The 22,788-nt window shown below is 43.1% G+C and overlaps 1 protein-coding gene across 1 annotated transcript; it reads right to left on the bottom strand.

Moving 5' to 3' along the window:
* Positions 1-206: 206 nt before the first annotated feature.
* Positions 207-17,471, bottom strand: ace2 (angiotensin I converting enzyme 2). Its single transcript, XM_064970056.1, has 18 exons — positions 17,230-17,471; positions 16,767-16,925; positions 16,033-16,126; positions 15,202-15,348; positions 13,953-14,065; positions 9,439-9,544; positions 8,795-8,892; positions 8,437-8,609; positions 6,498-6,724; positions 4,669-4,813; positions 4,110-4,208; positions 2,218-2,340; positions 1,931-2,109; positions 1,626-1,684; positions 1,417-1,517; positions 933-1,049; positions 506-647; positions 207-278 (listed from the first exon to the last, which is right to left on the bottom strand). Exons 1-18 carry the CDS (start codon positions 17,419-17,421, stop codon positions 207-209), a joined length of 2,346 nt encoding a protein of 781 aa, XP_064826128.1. The 5' UTR covers positions 17,422-17,471.
* Between the last annotated feature and the right edge of the window lie 5,317 nt (positions 17,472-22,788).

Genomic DNA, 22,788 nt, shown 5'->3' with positions numbered 1-22,788 from the left:
CCAGACTCACTTCTTCCTGTCTCTGAAACCAGAGATGATCAACCCTGTTATAATGTCCAGACTCACTTCTTCCTGTCTCTGAAACCAGAGATGATCAACCCTGTTATAAGGTCCAGACTCACTTCTTCCTGTCTCTGAAACCAGAGATGATCACTCACTTCCTGTCTTGAAACCAGAGATGATCAACCCTGTTATAAGGCCCAGACTCACTTCTTCCTGTCTCTGAAACCAGAGATGATCAACCCTGTTATAAGGTCCAGACTCACTTCTTCCTGTCTCTGAAACCAGAGATGATCAACCCTGTTATAAGGTCCAGACTCACTTCTTCCTGTCTCTGAAACCAGAGATGATCAACCCTGTTATGAATAGGCCCAGACTCACTTCTTCCTGTCTCTGAAACCAGAGATGACCCTGTTATAAGGTCCAGACTCACTTCTTCCTGTCTCTGAAACCAGAGATGATCCCTGTTATAAGGTCCAGACTCACTTCTTCCTGTCTCTGAAACCAGTCCCATGACCACCCCAAACACCACCAGCCAGACGGTGACCGGCTGCTCCACGGGCGGGGCCAGCGTTGCTAGGAGACCCTCGAACTCCAGAGTTTTATCGTCCAGTTTGAATGCGTCATTGATTCGACCTCTGGACATCCTAGTGAGATGAACGATGGCTTGAGTCATGGGGTTATGGGTAATGTTTCATGTACAAATACTGGAATAAAACATCCATAAGAGGATTTACTGAATGCTGGTGGGAAAATGCAGCAGTTTATGGCTTTAGTTTCAGAAACCACATCACGAATGCTACACAAAATGTTATAACTCTGTTTCAGACAGTCTTGTGGTGTCGCTCACTCAATCAGTTTGGCAGATATGATCGGGCAAAGGTTGTTTTAGCATGTGTAATCAGCTCACGTTCAAGGGTTGACTCCTTTACCTGATAGCAGCCTCTACCTCAGCTTTGGGAATGACCACGGCAGAGTTGGCAGGGTCAGTCACCACAAAGTAGAAAGAGATTCTGGCTGTCTCCTTGTAGGTGTGGATGTTCTCTGTCCTGGAACAAAGATAATAAAATGACGTGATGTCACAAGAAGATTCTAATAAATAATATTAATACAATATATATACATTTTCATTCTGGAATGTGATGGGAGTGACTGACATAAAGAGAAGCAAAGCTGAGAGTGTGTGATGACTAGGTGGACTTTTATTTTTTTACCTTTATTTTACTAGGCAAGTCAGTTAAGAACAAATTCTTATTTTCAATGATGGCCTAGGAACAGTGGGTTAACTGTCTGTTCAGGGGCAGAATGACAGATTTGTACCTTGTCAGCTTGGGGATTTGAACTTGCAACCTTTTGGTTGCTAGTCCAACTCTCTAACCACTAGGCTACCCTGCCTCCCCATTGTGAAACACTTACGTGAAAAGAGCTGCCGTCTTGTTGACCTCAAGGTAATACTGTCTCATGGCGTAGGCCATGTTGGCTTTGAACAGGTACATCTCGTTGGCGTTCCACATGTACTGGAAGAGAAACAATTCAAGTCAGTTCAACTGGTTTATATGAAGAGATTGTCCAAATGAAAAGGTAGTGGAGCTGTTTAACAACCACGTTCAGCTTCGTGTACTCACTGCCTTGTCACCCATAGCTGCTTTCAGACTCAACCTCACTTTGTAGGCATTCTCTGAGACTGTTGAACAGATAGGAAGTATGCATTATTTATAGAATATATCACTTTTAACTACATCTAAAATTGCATAGAACATAGTATGGAGCGATGTATTGACTATGCATACTGGATAGTGAGCTCGATACAGAATCTGGACTCACATGGGTCCACTGTACGTTTGTACTACTTTGTGTGAAGCGATATATTGGCTATGCACACTAGATAGTGCCCTAGTATGGATAGGGACACTACTCTATAGGTACTCACATGGGTCCTCAGCTGCTCTCCATCCTGGCTTCCTGTTGTTCTTCCTGTTTTCTTCTATTAGCCAAACATGGAGGTCCTTGAAGTAGTCCAGGAGAGGGGCGGAGTCCATCTGGGCATTTCCTGAAATCGTCTCCAGGGCTCTGGTCCACGACTTTGACCTCCCGAACTCCAGCATCGTCCTGTAAAATGAGATGTGGTTGTTAGTTTGTTTACTTGTTCATTGGCCATTCAGCATTCTTAGAAGTAGACATGACAGACGCAACAACAAACAGATTTGGTAGGAGCACCTGAGCTTGTCCCCGGCTGCTGTAGAGTTGGTGATGTCACACTTGAATAAGGGTCCAGAGTGGCCAGCTGCCTCACAGAGAGCCTTCTGGAACTGGAACTGATAGATAGTCCTGGTGAAGTATCTATGACAGAGACAGTCCTGGGTCAGATACAGTACATGTCCTGGTGAAGTATCTATGACAGAGACAGTCCTGGGTCAGATACAGTACATGTCCTGGTGAAGTATCTATGACAGAGACAGTCCTGGGTCAGATACAGTACATGTCCTGGTGACGTATCTATGACAGAGAGAGACAGTCCTGGGTCAAGTACAGTACATGTCCTGGTGAAGTATCTATGACAGACAGAGACAGTCCATGTCCTGGTGACGTATCTATGACAGAGAGAGACAGTCCTGGGTCAAGTACAGTACATGTCCTGGTGAAGTATCTATGACAGAGAGAGACAGTCCTGGGTCAGATACAGTACATGTCCTGGTGAAGTATCTATGACAGAGACAGTCCTGGGTCAGATACAGTACATGTCCTGGTGAAGTATCTATGACAGAGACAGTCCTGGGTCAGATACAGTACATGTCCTGGTGACGTATCTATGACAGAGAGAGACAGTCCTGGGTCAAGTACAGTACATGTCCTGGTGAAGTATCTATGACAGACAGAGACAGTCCTGGGTCAGATACAGTACATGTCCTGGTGACGTATCTATGACAGAGAGAGACAGTCCTGGGTCAAGTACAGTACATGTCCTGGTGAAGTATCTATGACAGAGAGAGACAGTCCTGGGTCAGATACAGTACATGTCCTGGTGAAGTATCTATGACAGAGACAGTCCTGGGTCAAGTACAGTACATGTCCTGGTGAAGTATCTATGACAGAGACAGTCCTGGGTCAGATACAGTACATGTCCTGGTGAAGTATCTATGACAGAGACAGTCCTGGGTCAAGTACAGTACATGTCCTGGTGAAGTATCTATGACAGACAGAGACAGTCCTGGGTCAGATACAGTACATGTCCTGGTGAAGTATCTATGACAGACAGAGACAGTCCTGGGTCAAATACATGTCTATGCTTCATCATCTCCCACCACCTAAAGCTAAATGGCTGGATGTGAGGGGTAGTGAGAATGGCTGGATGTGAGGGGTGTTGAGAATGGCTGGATGTGAGGGGTAGTGAGAATGGCTGGATGTGAGGGGTGTTGAGAATGGCTGGATGTGAGGGGTTGTGAGAATGGCTGGATGTGAGGGGTAGTGAGAATGGCTGGATGTGAGGGGTAGTGAGAATGGCTGGATGTGAGGGGTGTTGAGAATGGCTGGATGTGAGGGGTAGTGAGAATGGCTGGATGTGAGGGGTGTTGAGAATGGCTGGATGTGAGGGGTAGTGAGAATGGCTGGATGTGAGGGGTGTTGAGAATGGCTGGATGTGAGGGGTAGTGAGAATGGCTGGATGTGAGGGGTAGTGAGAATGGCTGGATGTGAGGGGTGTTGAGAATGGCTGGATGTGAGGGGTAGTGAGAATGGCTGGATGTGAGGGTGTTGAGAATGGCTGGATGTGAGGGGTAGTGAGAATGGCTGGATGTGAATGGCTGGATGTGTAGAGAATGGCTGGATTTGATGGCGGTAGTGAGAATGGCTGGATGTGAGGGGTGTTGAGAATGGCTGGATGTGAGGGGTAGTGAGAATGGCTGGATGTGAGGGGTGTTGAGAATGGCTGGATGTGAGGGGTGTTGAGAATGGCTGGATGTGAGGGGTGTTGAGAATGGCTGGATGTGAGGGGTGTTGAGAATGGCTGGATGTGAGGGGTGTTGAGAATGGCTGGATGTGAGGGGTAGTGAAAATGGCTGGATGTGATGTGTGTTGAGAATGGCTGGATGTGAGGGATATTGAGATGAGACCTGATGAAGGAGTAGTCTCCGGACACGTGGAACAGAGCAGGCGGGTCACAGTATGTCTCATCTCTGGGTAAGGGCTCCACTACACCAACCATATCCCTCCTGGTAACAGAGTTAGCATCAATAGTTAGCATTGTAATGTCCCTATAGTGTATTGCGAAACCAACTATGAGGTTAAAACACTAAACCTCCACTAGAGCTGCTTCTTTACATTGATATACAACACTGATATATTGTTTGCGATTCTTTATCTCCCATCAGCTAAAGCTAAATCAACTGTGACCTATGACAAGCTGAGGAAGCTCCAGAAGAGGTCCTTCCTTACTTTATCTCCTATCAGCTAAAGCTAAATCAACTGTGACCTATGACAAGCTGAATGAGCTCTAGAAGAGGTCCTTCCTTACTTTATCTCCCATCAGCTAAAGCTAAATCAACTGTGACCTATGACAAGCTGAGGAGCTCCAGAAGAGGTCCTTCCTTACTTTATCTCCCATCAGCTAAAGCTAAATCAACTGTGACCTATGACAAGCTGAAGGAAGCTCCAGAAGAGGTCCTTCCTTACTTCATCTCCCACCAGCGCTGCATCCACTGGTCCTTGGGGATGGTCCCCAGGAAGACCTGCCACCTCCACTCCTCCAGCATGTAGGTGAAAGGCAGGGTGGCCACGATGGTCAGGGCCTGCTTCATCAGGAAGTTGATCTCAGTCTCTGCATTGGAGCGGGAGGAAGAAGTGCTGTTTGAGAGAGGGTACATCTAGAATGCTGACAAAGAGTAGGGCCTTCCTTCGGGTGTTATCCGAGACAGGGAGTCACTAGAGGAGCTATTTTGATGAAACAACGTGAAACAAAACCTACAACACAGCCCTGACCCTGGCCCTGTCCCTGACCCTGACCCTGACCCTGGCTCTGTCCTGTCCCTCTCCCTGACCCTGACCCTGTCCCTGACCCTGAGCCCTGTCCCTGTCCCTGTCCCTGTCCCTGTCCCTGTCCCTGTCCCTGACCCTGACCCTGACCCTGTCCCTGACCCTGGCTCTGTCCTGACCCTGTCCCTGACCCTGACCCTATCCGTGTCCTCCCCTGACCCTGTCCCTGTCCCTGTCCCTGACCCTGACCCTGTCCCTGACCCTGACTCTGTCCTGACTCAGTGTTAATTATCCCCATGATATACATGTAGATTTGTCCTGCCCTGGCCTTTCCCTGAATTTGTCCTGTCCCTGTCCTTGACCCTGAGCCCTGGCCCTGTCCTGACCTTGGCCCTGACCCTGACCCTGACCCTGTCCCTGTCCTGACCCTCCCTGACCCTGGCCCTGTCCCTGACCCTGGAGCCATGTCCCTGACCCTGGCCCTGTCCTGACCTTGGCCCTGTCCTCAGTATCAATCCCTGTCCCTGTCCCTGTCCCTGTCCCTGTCCCTGTCCCTGTCCTGACCCTGGAATCTGTCCTGACCCTGGCCCTGTGCCCTGGCCCTGTCCCTGGCCCTGGCCCTGACCCTGTCCCTGACCCTGACCCTGTGTCCCTGTCCTGACCTTGGCCCTGTCCCTGTCCCTGTCCCTGTCCCTGACCCTGTCTCTGTCCCTTCCCTGTCCCTGTCCCTGACCCTGTCCCTGTCCCTGTCCCTGTCCTGACCCTGGCCCTGGCCCTGTCCCTGACCCTGACCCTGTCCATGTCCCTGTCCCTGACCCTGGCACTGACCCTGACCCTGACCCTGGCCCTGGCCCTGACCCTGACCCTGTCCCTGACCATGACCCTGACCCTGGCCTGTCCCTGACCCTGACCCTATCCGTGTCCATGACCCTGACCCTGACCCTGTCCCTGACCCTGACCCTGACCCTGTCCCTGACCCTGTCCCTGACCCTGTCCCTGACCCTGGCTCTGTCCTGTCCCTGTCCCATGACCCTGACCCTGTCCCTGACCCTGACCCTATCCCCATGACCCTGACCCTGACCCTGACCCTGTCCCTGACCCTGACCCTGTCCCTGACCCTGACCCTATCCGTGTCCATGACCCTGACCCTGACCCTGACCCTGTCCCTGACCCTGACCCTATCCGTGTCCATGACCCTGACCCTGACCCTGACCCTGTCCCTGACCCTGACCCTGACCCTGACCCTGTCCCTGACCCTGACCCTATCCGTGTCCCTGACCCTGACCCTGACCCTGACCCTGTCCCTGACCCTGACCCTGACCCTATCCGTGTCCATGACCCTGACCCTGACCCTGACCCTGACCCTGACCCTATTCCTGACCCTGTCGCTGACCCCTATTCTGTTCAGGTGTAACTCAGGTATTCCATAGACCAGCTATAACAACAACAACAACTGTTGTCTAACTGTTATCCTCAGATCTAGATCTGCTTCTACCACTACCTGCCCCTACCCCTGACTCAGGTGTCACCTTTATCCTCGACGAAGTCGTCTGGCAGGAGTCCCAGGGCCTTCAGGTGTTTGGGGGTGGCAGCGGACAGGGACATGATCTCCCCCACAGCCTCGTGGAAGCCCTCGTTAGCCCCGTCTCTCAGCAGGTAGGACAGGTTCCTGTAGGCCATCTGGTACTGGTTGTGTCCCATCTCATGGTGCGCTGTCAGGAAGTGGTCCATGTTCACCTCAGTACACATCTTGATCCTGGAAATGGGGGAAATTTAAGAAGTAGACAAAGTCAGGGAAATACAGTATAATAGGGTATAATACATTATAAAACAGTATAATACAGAATAATACAATATACTACAGTATAATGCATTATAATACGTATAATACAGTATAATACATTATAATATATAATACAGTATAATACAGTAATACAGTATATAATACAGTATAATACATTATAATAAGTATAATACAGTAATACAGTATATACATACAGTATAATAATATATAATACAGTATAATACATTATAATATATAATACAGTATAATACAGTAATACAGTATATAATACAGTATAATATGTTATAATATATAATACAGTATAACATGTTATAATACATAATACAGTAATACAGTATATAATACAGTATAATACAGTATATAATACAGTATAATATGTTATAATACATAATACAGTATAACATGTTATAATACATAATACAGTATAATACAGTATATAATACAGTATAATACAGTATATAATACAGTATAATACAGTATAATACGTTATAATACATAATACAGTATATAATACAGTATAATACAGTAATACAATATATAATACAGTATAATACAGTAATACAGTATATAATACAGTATAATACGTTATAATACATAATACAGTATAATACAGTAATACAGTATATAATACAGTATATAATACAGTATAATACGTTATAATACATAATACAGTATAATACAGTATATAATACAGTATAATACGTTATAATACATAATACAGTATAATACAGTATATAATACAGTACAATACCGTATAATAAGTTCATATTTATGATGAATATTTAATCATTACAATTGATGCTGAGTATAAGGAGGTATAGCCTACAAAATCCGATCAACTCCCTCAGATTTAATTCTACATGTGTGTACAGCATTTTGAAAAGCAGTTCAACGTGCTGTGGATTTTTACCTTGATGACTTCTGTTTCACAACAGAATTCCTTCATATCTTTATGACATGCTGCTGTGACTAACAGGATATGAATTCTATATCAGTAGTTAGTGCCTGCAGTCTCTCTGTCCCTCCCTAAGGCTCTACTTACTGCGTGTCCAGGGATAAATACAGTAGGAACATGATTCATGTTACCTGAAGTCCTCTCTGTCCCTCCCTAAGGCTCTACTTACTGCGTGTCCAGGGATAAATACAGTAGGAACATGATTCCTGTTACCTGAAGTCCTCTCTGTCCCTCCCTAAGGCTCTACTTACTGCGTGTCCAGGGATAAATACAGTAGGAACATGATTCCTGTTACCTGAAGTCCTCTCTGTCCCTCCCTAAGGCTCTACTTACTGCGTGCCCAGGGATAAATACAGTAGGAACATGATTCATGTTACCTGAAGTCCTCTCTGTCCCTCCGTAAAGCTTGTCACTCTGCATGTCCTGGGCTTCGTAAAGGGAAAGGGGGAAACCTAGCCAGTTGTCCAACTGAATGCATTCAACTGAAACGTGTCTTCCACATTTAACCCAACCCTCTGAATCAGAGAGGAGCGGAGGGCCGACCTTAATCGCCTTCCACGTCATCAACGCCCGGGGAGCAGTTGTTGTTGGAGGTTAAGTGCCTCCACCTTGCCTGCTCAGGGAGTCGAACCAGCAACCTTTTGGTTACTGGCCCAATGCTCTTAACCGCTAGGCTAGTTAAATGCAGGATGGATATGATTCCTGTTACCTGAAGTCCTCTCTGTTCCCCATGTCCCAGGCTGTAGGGTGGCACACCACCTTCCTGCCATCAGTAGGTTTCTCCAGCATAGAGTCCTTCCAGAAGTTGTCGAACATCTTGTATAGACCCACCGACATGAAAAACTTCTCTGCTTCTTGGAACAGTCTGTCCTTAGGCCATTTCTGGGAATGACAGAAAAGGTGATTAACTCACAGGGTATTTTAGGAGGTAAGAATTGAAAGTAGCAGAAGTCACTATTAAAGTTACACTTGTTTCCTTCAGATGCAACCCACGATTCATAGTCTACAATTTTCAAGGTTTATGTTGGATACATACGATAGCAGGTCATGATTTATTTTCACTCAACCTGTTCGATCATAGCGTTCGTCACATCAATATCGGTTTTCTCTGGAAAAGGGGTTGAGATGGGGTAAAGACCTGTCCAAAACCTTCCCCACATGTCACCTGAAAAAGGTAATGAGAGACAGAGACACAGAGAGACAGAGAGACAGAGACACAGAGAGAGAGAGACAGAGAGGCAGACAGAGAGAGAGAGACAGAGAGGCAGACAGAGAGAGAGAGACAGAGAGAGAGACAGAGAGAGAAAGAGAGAGAGAGAGAGAGAGAGACAGAGAGACAGAGAGAGGGGGACAGAGAGAGAGAGACAGAGAGAGAGGGGACAGAGAGAGAGAGAAAGAGAGAGCAGAGAGAGAGAGAGAGAGAGAGAGAGAGAGAGAGAGAGAGAGAGAGAGAGAGAGAGAGAGAGAGAGGCATAGAGAGGGGGACAGAGAGAGAGAGAGAGAGAGAGGGGGACAGAGAGAGAGAGAGAGAGAGAGAGAGAGAGAGAGAGACAGAGAGAGGGGACACAGAGAGAGAGAGACGGAGAGAGGGGACAGAGAGAGAGAGAGAGAGAGAGAGAGGGGGACAGAGAGAGAGAAGACCTTCATAAACTGACTCAGTCATGTTCCAGCAGTTTTGGAGTGAAAGCTGAGCCCTGTCCAGTGACCTTACCCAGTAGATGTGCAGGTAGGCCCCCCTCTGGGTGGATGTGTTCAGGGTGTTTGGCCTGCAGCTTAGACCTCACATAGGCATGCAGCTCTTTGTAGAGGGGGAGGATCTGGAAAGACACAATAGAGTTGGTAGTGTGCAATAAAACATAAAAACACAATATCTTTGATGTGGCAAGTCCAATTTGCATAATGCAAATAAAGCATACTGGTTGGGGAGTAAAGGATTACATATAATGGATTCCAAACATCTAACTCTAATTCGTTGTGTTACCAGAAAAAATATTGTAATCAGATTACAGATACAGATATGATTACTTCTAGTATTACTTTTATATTCAGAAAGGAAACAAACAAATTATTTGACACCTTTCTCAATGACATTCAAATTAGCATTGAAAAAAAGGGACACTTTTTTAAACCGAGGTTACGACAGTTTCAGGTTGGTTATTCGACAGATATTCATTCGCCTGTAGTTTTCCTTACGTCTCCAACAGAAAGTTAGGGAGCGTCAACATAGTGACAAATCAAATTTTTCACATTTCAATAGCTCTTTAACCATTACTCCTACAACTTTCAAAACTGATTGTAGCTAACCCGATGGCATAGACACAAATTGCACACCCTTTAGTTTGTCCATTTTCATCTCATATGATTTTACATTAAATGTTTCTAAATATAAAATTTCAATAGCTCCTTGGTCATGTGACCTAATGACTTCAAACATAGTTCAGGTCCATTTTCATCTCACATGATTTTACATTAATGTTTTAAAATGTAAAATGTCAATAGCTCCTTGGTCATGTGACCTAATGACTTCGAACCAGGTTCAGAATGTCCACTGACTGTCCCTTCATATCGCACACTCTGACGTTTGTTTACTTTCATCTCATGTTATTAGATTAAATCTGTAAGCTTTGCAGGCCTTCATTTTACATTGGTGTTAAAAAAACAAACATGTTTTTTGAAGTTAACAAATGTTCCAGCCTCGCAATAAATATCTTTCACATGGACACTGAAAAGATCTGCAAATGGCTGCATGTGGTTTGGAACAAGGACGGGAGAGGTGTTGAAACAGAGGGAGGTGCTTAAAACTTCCTCGGGATCAGTGTCCCTTCTGCGGCTCGGTTGAGCTAACGGAGGCTAATGCGATTAGCATGAGGTTGTAAGTAACAAGAACATTTCCCAGGACAGCACTGATCCCAAAGAAGTTCTAAAGGAAGGCGCACAGGTAGGCCTCATGAAAAACAATGTTTCATATGCTCTTTTTAATCCCAATATTAGGCAGTGATTTCTCAGTCTCAGTGAGCTTGATAACGTGAAAGAATCCTTTTCATAGCATTACTTTCATATACTGGACATGAAGACAAATCCTTCTACATTGAGTATTAGAACTCAGTTAACCTGATAATGACTTGATATTTGAGTGCATTCACAACAAGCCACCTGCAGACAACTTATACAAAATGCAATATTGCATTTGAGGGTATGTTTTTTCTGATGAAAATAGTTATTTGATGCATGGCCTACTATTTCTAACTGGGAAAATACATTCCAAATAAAGACGACAATGGAAAGGGAAATATTGATGATGGCCAGAAATTCAGTCAACACCAACGAGATCATTACTCCAGAGGCAGAGAGACAGAAGGTGAGGAAGAGACTCTAGAGGACAGGAAAGATGACATACAAGCACAAAGTGATGAAGAGTACTACGGAGACAGAGGGACAGAAGGTGAGGAAGAGACTCTAGAGGACAGGAAAGATGACATACAAGCACAAAGTGACGAAGAGTACTCCGGGGAGACAGAGGAACAGAAGGTGAGGAAGAGACTCTAGAGGACAGGAAAGATGACAGACAAGCACAAAGTGACGAAGAGTACTACGGAGACAGAGAGGCAGAAGGTGAGGAAGAGACTCTAGAGGACAGGAAAGATGACATACAAGCACAAAGTGATGAAGAGTACTACGGAGACAGAGGGACAGAAGGTGAGGAAGAGACTCTAGAGGACAGGAAAGATGACATACAAGCACAAAGTGACGAAGAGTACTCCGGGGAGACAGAGGATCAGAACAAGTGAGTCGTGCTAAAAGAATGACCAGACCAGGAGTAAAGTCATTTTCCATTTCTATTAAGATGAACAGGTGGAAGGAAATAAAGCTCTTATCAGGTCCCTCAATTCTACAGCAGCCACGGACAGACCTGCTGTATTCTGAATTTAATAAGGTCAACCCATGTTGCACCTTGGCATTCAAACACAAGCATGTCAAAGCTCGTCACAGACGGGGAAAAGCCTCAGCTTACTTCTGTTCCTCCGCACCTTTCAGTCATGTAAAACCAAATACACGTTTAGACGACAAAAAAGTCCTAGCAAATATAGCAAATATGTCAACATCATGGTATTCAGATTTGGTGAGGTGACACGCCAACGAAGTGAGAGATGTAGGCCTGTAAAATATACATTTTTAATCTAGAAAATGTATGTAAAATCTTGTGAGATAAAAATGGACAAACTAAAGGGTGTGTAATGTGTAGGGACACTGAGTGGATATTCTGAACCCTGCTTGAAGTCAATAGGTCACATGACCAAGGAGCTATTGAAATTCAAATGTAAAAAAAGTTCGTACTTTGTTTATGCTCCCTAACTAATTCAACTAGGAATACAAAATGCTGCTCACATTTCCACATGTTTATTAGCTTTGGAAAGCGAATCAATGTCCAAATCTGGTGTGCGCAATTTTTCCAACATCATGACACTTATTTGGAGGCTGTGGCTCAAATGGTTTGAAAGCTATTTAGGTTTGAAAGCGCGAATATCCAACTTCAAACTGTCTTTACCTCGGTCATTTTTATTTGTTCTGCCTGAGCGAGTCTGACCACAAATTAGAGACCACTATGATGACACAACAAATGCGTTTGATGGATCGCAGGAATATGTTTTTGTATGCTACAGTCTAAACGATGTCTTCTGATGGAGTGACTACTCTCGGCATTCAAAGGTTATCCAACTTCAATAGACGCTTGGAGGTAAGGACGACAGTAGTGGTGTAGCTCAACGGGCGATATGGACATCACTTATTACTGATATCTAGGCTGCATAACGCATGGATGTGAATCACACTGCAGCGCTCTCATTTAGCTATTTGCGCCTTACGGATTGTGGATGTTGTGAATGTGGGTGGCTGTTCACAAATATATATATATATGTGTGTGTGTGTGTGTATTTTAACCCAATAATGGTTGAATATAAGAAGTTTAAGCTGCCTATCAATCGTGGTTTTTGTGACAGAACCAAACGGAAGCAAACAGAGCAAAACAATAGTTTCTATTGGACAAATTCAGGTCGGTCCCTCCCCGTTTCGTCCAGTTTGCTTCCGTTTAAGAAACGTTTTGCAACAGAATCGGCGTAATACTCGGGTAAAACTATTTGACTAATCTATATTTCCATATTTCCAAGCCCTATTCTTTAAGAAAAAGGGGTATTAAATGAATTGGGATGACAGGAAATCTGGCAGACTCTGGTGTTTAATGTAAAGATACAGCCTAATCCTATTATATTCTATACAGTAGTAGAACGCAATGGGTGAGAAGAAGTCTACAAAACCAACCCATGAAGTACATTGTAACATCCATATATGGCCAGCTATGTAAACTTTAACATGAACTTATCCTGCAGTTGATGTTGTTCAATTGGTAATATTATTTTTTGTCTTCTTCTAATGCCTCCTAAACAGATTGACGTTAATAAAATGGTTGACGTTTATTGGGATGAGTCTTGTCCTGGAGGCAGAACTGAGCGATTTCAGCTAGATGGGCTATATCCTTAATTTAAGGTTAGGGTTAGACATTATGGGTTAGCAGTGTGGTTAAGGTTAGGGTTAGGTTTAAAATCAGATTTGATGACTTTGTGGCTGTGGAAGCTAGTGACCACTTTGCAGCGCTGCCTCCATAAGAAGATTCATGACGAAAAAACGCTAACCTGTGCTTCTTAAGTGTCTAAAGGTATTCGGATTACGTTACTGAGTTTGTGTAAGAGTATAACTTTAGACCGTCCCCTCGCCCATACCCGGGCGCGAACCAGGGACCCTCTGCACACATCAACAACAGTTACCCACGAAGCATCGTTACCCATCGGTCCACCAACGCCGCGGCGAGCAATGGGAACTACAACTTCAAGGTCTCAGAGCAAGTGACGTCACCAATTGAAACGCTATTTTGCGCGCACCACCGCTAACTTAATGAGCCGTTTCACATCCGTGACACTTGGGTAATCCAAAATTTGCATTACTGATTACAATATTGGACAGGTAACTAGTAACTGTAACGGATTACAATTAGAAAGTAAAACCCCTAACTTGTACAATACAGTAATATATACAATAACAAATGCATCCAATAATACAAAATAGTATAAATAATATTTTATTAAAAGTGTTTTTTTGCTACATACAATACATTTAATTTGTATGTGAGAAAAGCTCAGTGTCGTTGAAGCACCACAACAGTCCACAACGTACCTCTGTGTAAATGCGCCTCACATCGGTCATCAGTTGGCCCCTGGCGTAGTTGTATGGGCTGTCATCCATAGTTTCATAGTTGGACCGCCAATAATCTCCGTAGTCCTCATAATCTGTGGCGATAGATATAGTAGTAGTAGTTGGACAGGTTTGTAGTAGTTGTATAGTAGTTGTGCAGTAGTAGTATAGTAGTAATATAGTAGTAGTATATTGGTAATATATTATTTGTAGTATAGTAGGTGTGCAGTAGTAGTATAGTAGCAATATAGTAGTAGTATATTGGTAATATATTATTTGTAGTATAGTAAGATAGTAGTAGTATAGTAGTAATATATTAGTAGTGGTATAGTAATGTAGTAGTAGTAGTAGTAGTAGTAGTATAGTAGTAATACACTAGCAGCAGTAGTAGTACAGTAGTAGTAGTAGTAATATAGTAGCAATGTAGTAGTAGTAGTAGTATAGTAGTAGTAGTAATATAGTAGTAGTAGTAATAGTAATATAATAGTAGTAGTAGTAATATAGGAGTAATAGTATTAGTAGTAGTAGTAGTAGTAGCAGTAATATAGTAGTAATAGTATTAGTAGTAGTACTAGTATAGTAGTAGTAGTAGTAGGAGTAGCACTATAATACTAGTAGTAGTAGTAGGAGTAGCACTATAATAGTAGTAGTAGTAGTAGTATAGTAGATGCACAGTAGTAGTATGGTAGTGTAGTAGTAGTAGTACTCGTTATAATAATAGCAGTATAGTAGTAGTAGTAGCAGTATAGTAGTAGTAGTAGTAGTAGCAGTATAGTAGTAGTACTCGTAGTAATATTAGCAGTATAGTAGTAGTAGTAGTAGTAGTAGTAGTAGTAGCAGTATAGTAGTAGTACTCGTAGTAGTTATAGTAGTAGTAGTAGCAGTATAGTAGTAGTACTCGTAGTAATAGCAGTATAGTAGTAGTAGTAGTAGTAGTAGTAGTAGCAGTAGTAGTAGTAGTAGCAGTATAGTAGTAGTAGTAGTAGCAGTATAGTAGTAGTAGTAGTAGTAGTACTCATAGTAATATTAGCAGTATAGTAGTAGTAGTAGTAGTATAGTAGTAGTACTTGTAGTAGTAGTAGTAGTAGCAGTATAGTAGTAGTACTCGTAGTAATAGCAGTATAGTAGTAGTAGTAGTAGTAGTAGTAGTAGCAGTAGTAGTAGTAGCAGTATAGTAGTAGTAGTAGTAGTAGTATAGTAGTTGTAGTAGTAGTAGTATTAGTAGGTCTACCATTGAGTTTGGCAGCTTCGTTCTTAAGGTCCACATAGTCTTCATACAGAGGCCTCATCTTCTTCCCTACCTCCACTCTCCAGCCCTCCCATACATGTAGACGCTCATAGTAGTCACTGTCCATGTTGGCCATTACACTCTCCAGCCCTAGACATTAGACACAGCAGTAAACCAGTTGACAAAAGGCTAGTTCATATTGGAAATAGAAACTCCAGCACACCGGTATTCTTGTCCATTCCCAAGTATTTTTGTTATTATTTTATGTATCCTCGCATACAGGAATATCATTGAGCTGGGGTTCCTTTTTTCATACGCAACATTAAACCACTATCTGACCTCAGATTTCTGAAGCCATCTCCTTCACCAAGACATCCAAAACCTGAAGTGAGGAGACACCTTTTACAAGAAATACTATTCCTTCAAAACTAGGGGAGTTTTTCGGCAGGGCTTTTTGTTGTTGAAGTATCTGACAGAGTGACTAGTAGTCTTGAGATATACAGTTTTTATTCAAGTCTAGGGTCTGCATCCCACTGGTACACAATTTAGTACACTACCTTTGACCCTAAATAGTGCACTACTTTTTACCCTATATTTTGCTCTACGTTTGACACTATTAGGGCCCTGGTCAAAAGTAGTGCCCTATATAGGGAATAGTTTGCCGTTTGGGACTCAGTCAATGACCTTGGACATCCGTAAAAGGGCAGTCGGTCGTAAAGTCAGGTTGCCACAGCCGAGCCGACAGTTGGTACTTTGTACCCATACCAAATGGCACCCTATTCATTACTTAGTGTCCTACTTTCCCCCAGGGCCATGTGGGACTCTGGCCTTTACCTGGCTCCAAAGTTTGACAGTCGAAGGGGTCTTCTCTCTTGCACACCGTGCCTGTACTGTAGATGGAGCTCATCTTATTCATCACTTTGTTCAGCTGACATGAAGTACAACAACAACAACAACAACATCAACAACAACATTAACAACATCAACAACAACATTAACAACATCAACAACAACATTAACAACATCAACAACAACATTAACAACATCAACAACAACAACAACATTAACAACAACAACATTAACAACAACATCAACAACAACAAAAACAACAACAACATGTTATGCTATGTTGCCTGAGTATTTGACTAGCCTGTAATAGAAGAGATGAGGACAGTCAGACTAATAGAAGAGATGAGGACAGTCAGACTAATAGAAGAGATGAGGACAGTCAGACTAATAGAGGCGATGAGGACAGGCAGACTAATAGAAGAGATGAGGACAGTCAGACTAATAGAAGAGATGAGGACAGTCAGACTAATAGAGGCGATGAGGACAGTCAGACTAATAGAAGAGATGAGGACAGTCAGACTAATAGAAGAGATGAGGACAGAAAGAAAAGCTATCTTACACGTAGACTCCAAAGAGAACCACAATGGAAAGAAGTCCTCTCGTCAATGATTTGAAATGCATGGCACCCACATGTTGGTGAATTGTGATTTTAAAAGGTTAAATCATTCAAATCAAGAGGAGAAAAACATCAGAGACAGCAGTGAAAGAATGTGTCTTACATGTGCCGCTTTGTCTGCGGACAAGACCCCAGAGCCCTTGTCCTGGAGGGAAATCAGCTGGAGTTTGATCAACGGATCACTGATCTGATCGATTGGAAACTTCTCCGACTCCTTGGATACTGTGCTGTAGTATTCTCCCCAGATTGCGCTCTGTACACCCTGAAACCATTAACAAAACATTGACAGAAATTACATTTGATTCATAGTATTAGCAATACAATACAATAGACAATATCAAATAACTAGTTGTCTGTCTGGAGTTATGTGTTGAGATGTAGCCTACTGATCCAACATTGACAGCAATATACCATTATTGACATTGTTCAGAGCCAGAACCATAGATCCACCGTGTTTCTCAATTCAGTCTTGTGTCTCCCCAGCTATAAGCCATAGGAGGTCTCTGAAGATGGCTTTGAAACTCTGCCTTTCATTAGTGCCACTTTAAATCTACCAGAAAACTCACCAGTTTGTCTAAATTCTCCTGGGAAATATCTGTGTTGTACGCCCATGATGCCAGGGAATACTGATACATGAGATGAGTAGCGTTCCCATCAAACTGGTCCAGAAACTCCTGTGCCCTTCTCTCTAAGTCTGACTGTGCTGTCACACAGGCCACAGCAATCAGTCCCACTAGAAGAAGCCTGGTCATAGACATCCTGTATGAATGTCCTCTACGGTCACACTGAGACCGCTTCAGTTTCTTATTCACCTATATCTAACTATAAGAGCTGTCTTCGCCCTTTGGTCAGAGTCATAACTGCAGCGTGTATCTTGTCCTTTATACACAGATTGGTGGATAGAAGGGTACAGTGTACGTCAGTGGGCCAGCTATCGCACGGCAGATGGGCTACTATCTCAAACATAACATTGCCTTTGTTCTACAACTATAACATACATTGTCTTGAAGTTACTGACAGTTTCTAAGTCTTGCTGTAACTTCTGCGCTGAGACAGTGAACATGTACATGTTTGAGGTGTGTGTGTGTGTGTGTGTGTGTGTGTGTGTGTGTGTGTGTGTGCCAAACCCATCACACTAGAGTAGAGTAGAGTAGAGTAGAATATAATTGAATAGAGTACAGTAGAATAGAATAGAACAGAGTAGAATAGAATAGAACAGAATAAAATAGAACAGAGTAGAGTAGAGTAGAGTAGAGTAGAGTAGAGTAGAGTAGAATAGAGTAGAACAAAACAGAGTAGAATAGAATAGAGTAGAACAGAGTAGAATAGAATAGAGTAGAACGGAGTAGAACAGAGTAGAATAGAATAGAACAAAACCGAGTAGAATAGAATAGAGAATAGAACAGAGTAGAGTAGAATAGAGTAGAATAGAATAGAGTAGAGTAGAACAGAGTAGAATAGAACAAAATAGAGTAGAATAGAATAGAGTAGAGTAGAGTAGAATAGAACAGAGTAGAGTAGAATAGAACAGAGTAGAGTAGAGTAGAATAGAACAGAGTAGAGTAGAATAGAACAGAGTAGAGTAGAACAGAACAGAGTAGAGTAGAATAGAATAGAACAGAGTAGAGTAGAAAAGAATAGAGTAGAACAGAGTAGAATAGAACAAAACAGAGTAGAATAGAGTAGAACAGAGTAGAGTAGAGTCTTTATTATCCACAGGGGGCAATTCATTTTGCAGCACATAGTGGAAACACATTGAACACATGACAATAAATAAATACAAAAACAATATATACCGCAGGGTTCCCCAACTGGTGGCCCGCGAGCCAAATTTGGCCCACAGGGATTTTATATGTCCCCCCAAGTTTTCTCAGCCAATTATTATTTATTTTATTTTACTTAAAATACTGTCAAAGCACCAGCAACACGGCTCCAAGTGATTTTAATTTGGGAAATATATTCCCACGTATATCTCACGCCCTGACCATAGTAAGCTGTTTATTCTCTATGTTGGTTGGGGCGTGATAGTGACTAGGGTGGGTCATCTAGGTTTTTTGTATGTCTATGTTGGCCTAATATGGTTCCCAATCAGAGACAGCTGTTTATCGTTGTCTCTGATTGGGGATCATATTTAGGTAGCCATTTCTCTCATTTGTGTTTGTGGGATCTTGTCGACATTGAGTTGCCTGAGTGCACACCAGTAGCGTCACGGTTCGGTTAAACTTTATTGTTTTGTCTTGGTGAGTTTCTCTTTATTAAAAACATGTGGAACTCTATTCACGCTGCTCCTTGGTCTCCTCATTACGACGAACGTGAGAGATGTGATCTTATACTGTACAAATGTAAGCAAGGTTTGTAATGATTATGTTGTATGCAAATATTATATCTGGGATTCAAAATGCTGTCAATTTGCAGTCTACAAATGATTTGTAATTATGTTCTGACCATCAGCTCAAGAGAAAAGCATCCCGTGGCTGAATCTAGTGGTTCCTGATATACTACAAGATCCACACAGCTACCAGCACTACTAGAGGTTATTGAGACAGCTGATGGCAGCTCGGTCGTATAACCCTGATCTTCTGGTCCAGCTGCACACATCAGTACTCTATGGCCATAAACACATCCATTAAGACTTTGTCCCAAATGATACCCTATTCCCTATGTAGTGCACTACTTTTGACCAGGGCCCTATGGCCCATAGTGTACTATGTTAGGGAATAGGGTGCCATTTGGGACATGCCCTAAAGGAACTCAAATCAAACTTAAAATGTATCAGCTCTGTTCAATGCAGGAAATGACTGCACAAATGGTTGGATTTTTAACAGTCATCTCAAATGCACCACTGCAAATGTTTAACAAACTTTTCCAAAACATAGATACTTTATAATAGTTAACAAAAATACTTAATATTTCTATAACAATATATGTATTATTTGTCAATAAGCCTTTAGTAGATTGTTTATAAGGAACTACTTTATTAACACAGGGAAGGAAACTCATTTTAACAGATCAATTCCCAACTGTTTGGTTTCCTGTGTCCTTAGCTGTACTTCAGCAGGGGAACATGATTTAAAAAGACCTGGCAGGTCTTAATTGGCCTCTTGGTTGTAGCTGACAACTTATCAGACTCAGGGACTATTACAGCCAGGATGGAAACTGCAAGACAAGCACCTTTGGGCCCTAAAGGGAGATAAGTATCGATCCGATCAAGGCAAAGTTGATTATTAAACTTGTTATTACAACAATATGATAACAGATATCTGACCCCAGTACCTGCAGTCCCCAGTATTGTATTTCTGTCTCTCAGTAAATGAATCAGCAGGAGAACAGCTGAAAGGGATTGGGGGTTGTTCAACTCATTCATTTTAGATGTATATCACTATATCATCATATGCTTTGGGTTTCATTTTATTGGTCTACTAAAACCAAACGACTAATGGACTTTTTGTATTTTGTCAGTACACTATATATTTAAAAAAAAATCTTTACCTCAGAATGGAGTTGTTGTTTATTTTGGACTGAATGTTTATTGCATGAGTATCCAGAGAGATGAAACTGCTCAGATGTGTTGCCTAGTGACCAAAAAGTCACATGGGGTGGTTCTTTCTTCTATCTGTGTTTCCCTGACTGACCTCCAGTATTATAGAGTCACTTCCTGTGTGGCCCCGAGGCCGTGGTGGAAGGATACCTGTTCAACCTGTTCAGGCTTTCAGTGCATCGCCCGCGTAACCGTATCACTCCCTCCATGTCTGCCTCGGGATCAGGTGACAATGTCTGCATTCCTAATGACACCCTATGTCCTATTGAGTGCACTAGGTTACTTTTGACCAGAACACTATGAACCCTGGTCAACGTTTGTGCACTCTATAGAGAATAAGAAGCCATTTGGGGCTGTTTACCCGATAATCAAGTGTCTGTGACTTCAGGCCAAAACACAGAGGAGTTCCCTCATGTCTCACTGTTACACCAGAGATTAATCTTCTAGTGTCATGACTGACAGGCCGAACAATAACATCGTAAACCATCCCTTTTAATGTCCTTTCAGGAAATGGCTGTTTTTCAGTTGTTATCATTATGTAGCTGCTAGATATCAGTGCAACTTAGACAACACCCTGAGAGAGAGAGAGAGAGAGAGACAGAGAGAGAGAGAGGTGAGAGAGAGAGAGGTGAGAGAGAGAGAGAGAGTGAGGAGAGAGAGAGAGGTGAGAGAGAGAGAGAGGTGAGAGAGAGAGAGAGAGAGAGAGAGAGAGAGAGAGAGGTGAGAGAGGTGAGAGAGACAGAGGTGAGAGAGAGAGAGAGAGAGAGAGAGAGAGAGAGGGAGATATATATATATATATATATATATATATATATATATATATAGAGAGAGAGACAGAGATATATATATATAGAGAGAGAGAGGAGAGAAAGATCTCCGTTAGTGATGCTGCATGTGATTGATTCCAGGAAGATGAAGTTATGAGATCTGCCACAAGAGGGGGCTGCTCTATAGTCACAGAAGAATCAGCCTCTCTCTCTCTCTCTCTCTCTCTCTACCTATCCCTCTCTCTCTCTCTCTCTCTCTCTCTCATGTTCTGACATAACTACCAGGTATTCCAGGAATAGCTTTATCAGTCTAGAAATGTATATTTTTGCCTTTAGTACTAAAGCCTATAGAAACGAATTGAATAACACATTCAGACATAGCAAAAAAAGTACTGTCAAAAAATCTATCATAAGAAACACGATTTGGAAGTGTCAGTCCTCAATCACATGCAGTTTTTAACCCCTTTTCGGCTGTAGGCACAAACTACCTTCCACTTCTATTAGTTGCTTTAATCCAGTATCGGTTACCTTCAGACGAGTGCCGTGACCCCCTTGTGGGGGTCGTAGAGCAAAACGAAGAACATCATCGTGTTCGTGAGATAGAGGTGTCATAATCGTTTTTAATAGGTCAAACCGTTCAGATGCTCCAGACGTTTTTTTGTGAGAAGACTTTCGGGTTGTCTCATGGTCTGACAAACACCGCTCTGTCACCTTTCACCTCATATGTGGAAGTGGTCTGACAAACACCGCTCTGTCACCTTTCACCTCATATGTGGAAGTGGTCTGACAAACACCGCTCTGTCACCTTTCACCACAGATGTGGAGGTGGTCTGACAAACACCTCTCTGTCACCTTTCACCACAGATGTGGAGGTGGTCTGACAAACACCTCTCTGTCACCTTTCACCTCAGATGTGGAAGTGGTCTGACAAACACCTCTCTGTCACCTTTCACCTCAGATGTGGAAGTGGTCTGACAAACACCTCTCTGTCACCTTTCACCTCAGATGTGGAAGTGGTCTGACAAACACCTCTCTGTCACCTTTCACCTCAGATGTGGAAGTGGTCTGACAAACACCTCTCTGTCACCTTTCACCACAGATGTGGAAGTGGTCTGACAAACACCTCTCTGTCACCTTTCACCTCAGATGTGGAAGTGGTCTGACAAACACCTCTCTGTCACCTTTCACCACAGATGTGGAAGTGGTCTGACAAACACCTCTCTGTCACCTTTCACCTTAGATGTGGAAGTGGTCTGACAAACACCTCTCTGTCACCTTTCACCACAGATGTGGAAGTGGTCTGACAAACACCTCTCTGTCACCTTTCACCTTAGATGTGGAAGTGATGGATGAGGTGGTTTGAGATGCAGTCCATGCAAAAACACACATCTCTACAGCTTTGAGCTTTAACTGATTGATTTTGACGGGGATTTGTTTGCTATGTACCGTATATAGTGACACACCGGTGTGTCAATCGCCTCTCGGGGTTTAATAAACATATATTGTTTAAACCAGCTGAACACCCTGCCATCCAGGACCTATACACAGTACACAAGGCGGTGTCAGAGGAAGACTCCAGTCACCCAAGTCATAGACTGTTCTCTGCTAGCGCACGGCAAGCGGTACCGGAGCACCAAGGTTAGGTCCTAAAGGCTTCTGAACAGCTTCTACCCCCATAAGACTGTTGAACAATTCATCAAATGGCCACCCGGACTATTTACATTGAGCTACTCGCTGTTTATTATCTATGTATAGTCACTTCGCCCCTACTTACATGTACAAATGACCTCGACTAACCTGTATCCCCGCACATTGACTCA

This window comes from Oncorhynchus masou, chromosome 7 (assembly GCF_036934945.1).
Source record: "Oncorhynchus masou masou isolate Uvic2021 chromosome 7, UVic_Omas_1.1, whole genome shotgun sequence".
In the NCBI taxonomy this organism is placed as follows: Eukaryota; Metazoa; Chordata; class Actinopteri; order Salmoniformes; family Salmonidae; genus Oncorhynchus; species Oncorhynchus masou.
The sequence above is the reverse complement of the archived record's forward strand: the minus strand, read 5'-3'. Positions and strand labels throughout refer to the sequence as shown.

What these genes read in the sequence shown, in the direction of transcription:
- ace2 (XM_064970056.1), bottom strand. Translation starts at nt 17,421, where the DNA reads ATGTCTATGACCAGGCTTCTTCTAGTGGGACTGATTGCTGTGGCCTGT. An exon ending in CTGTCAAACTTTGGAGCCAG is followed by an intron (nt 15,349 to 16,032) that starts GTAAAGGCCAGA and finishes TCTAATGTCTAG; the next exon opens with GGCTGGAGAGTGTAATGGCC. An exon ending in GCAGCCGGGGACAAGCTCAG is followed by an intron (nt 2,110 to 2,217) that starts GTGCTCCTACCA and finishes CTCATTTTACAG; the next exon opens with GACGATGCTGGAGTTCGGGA.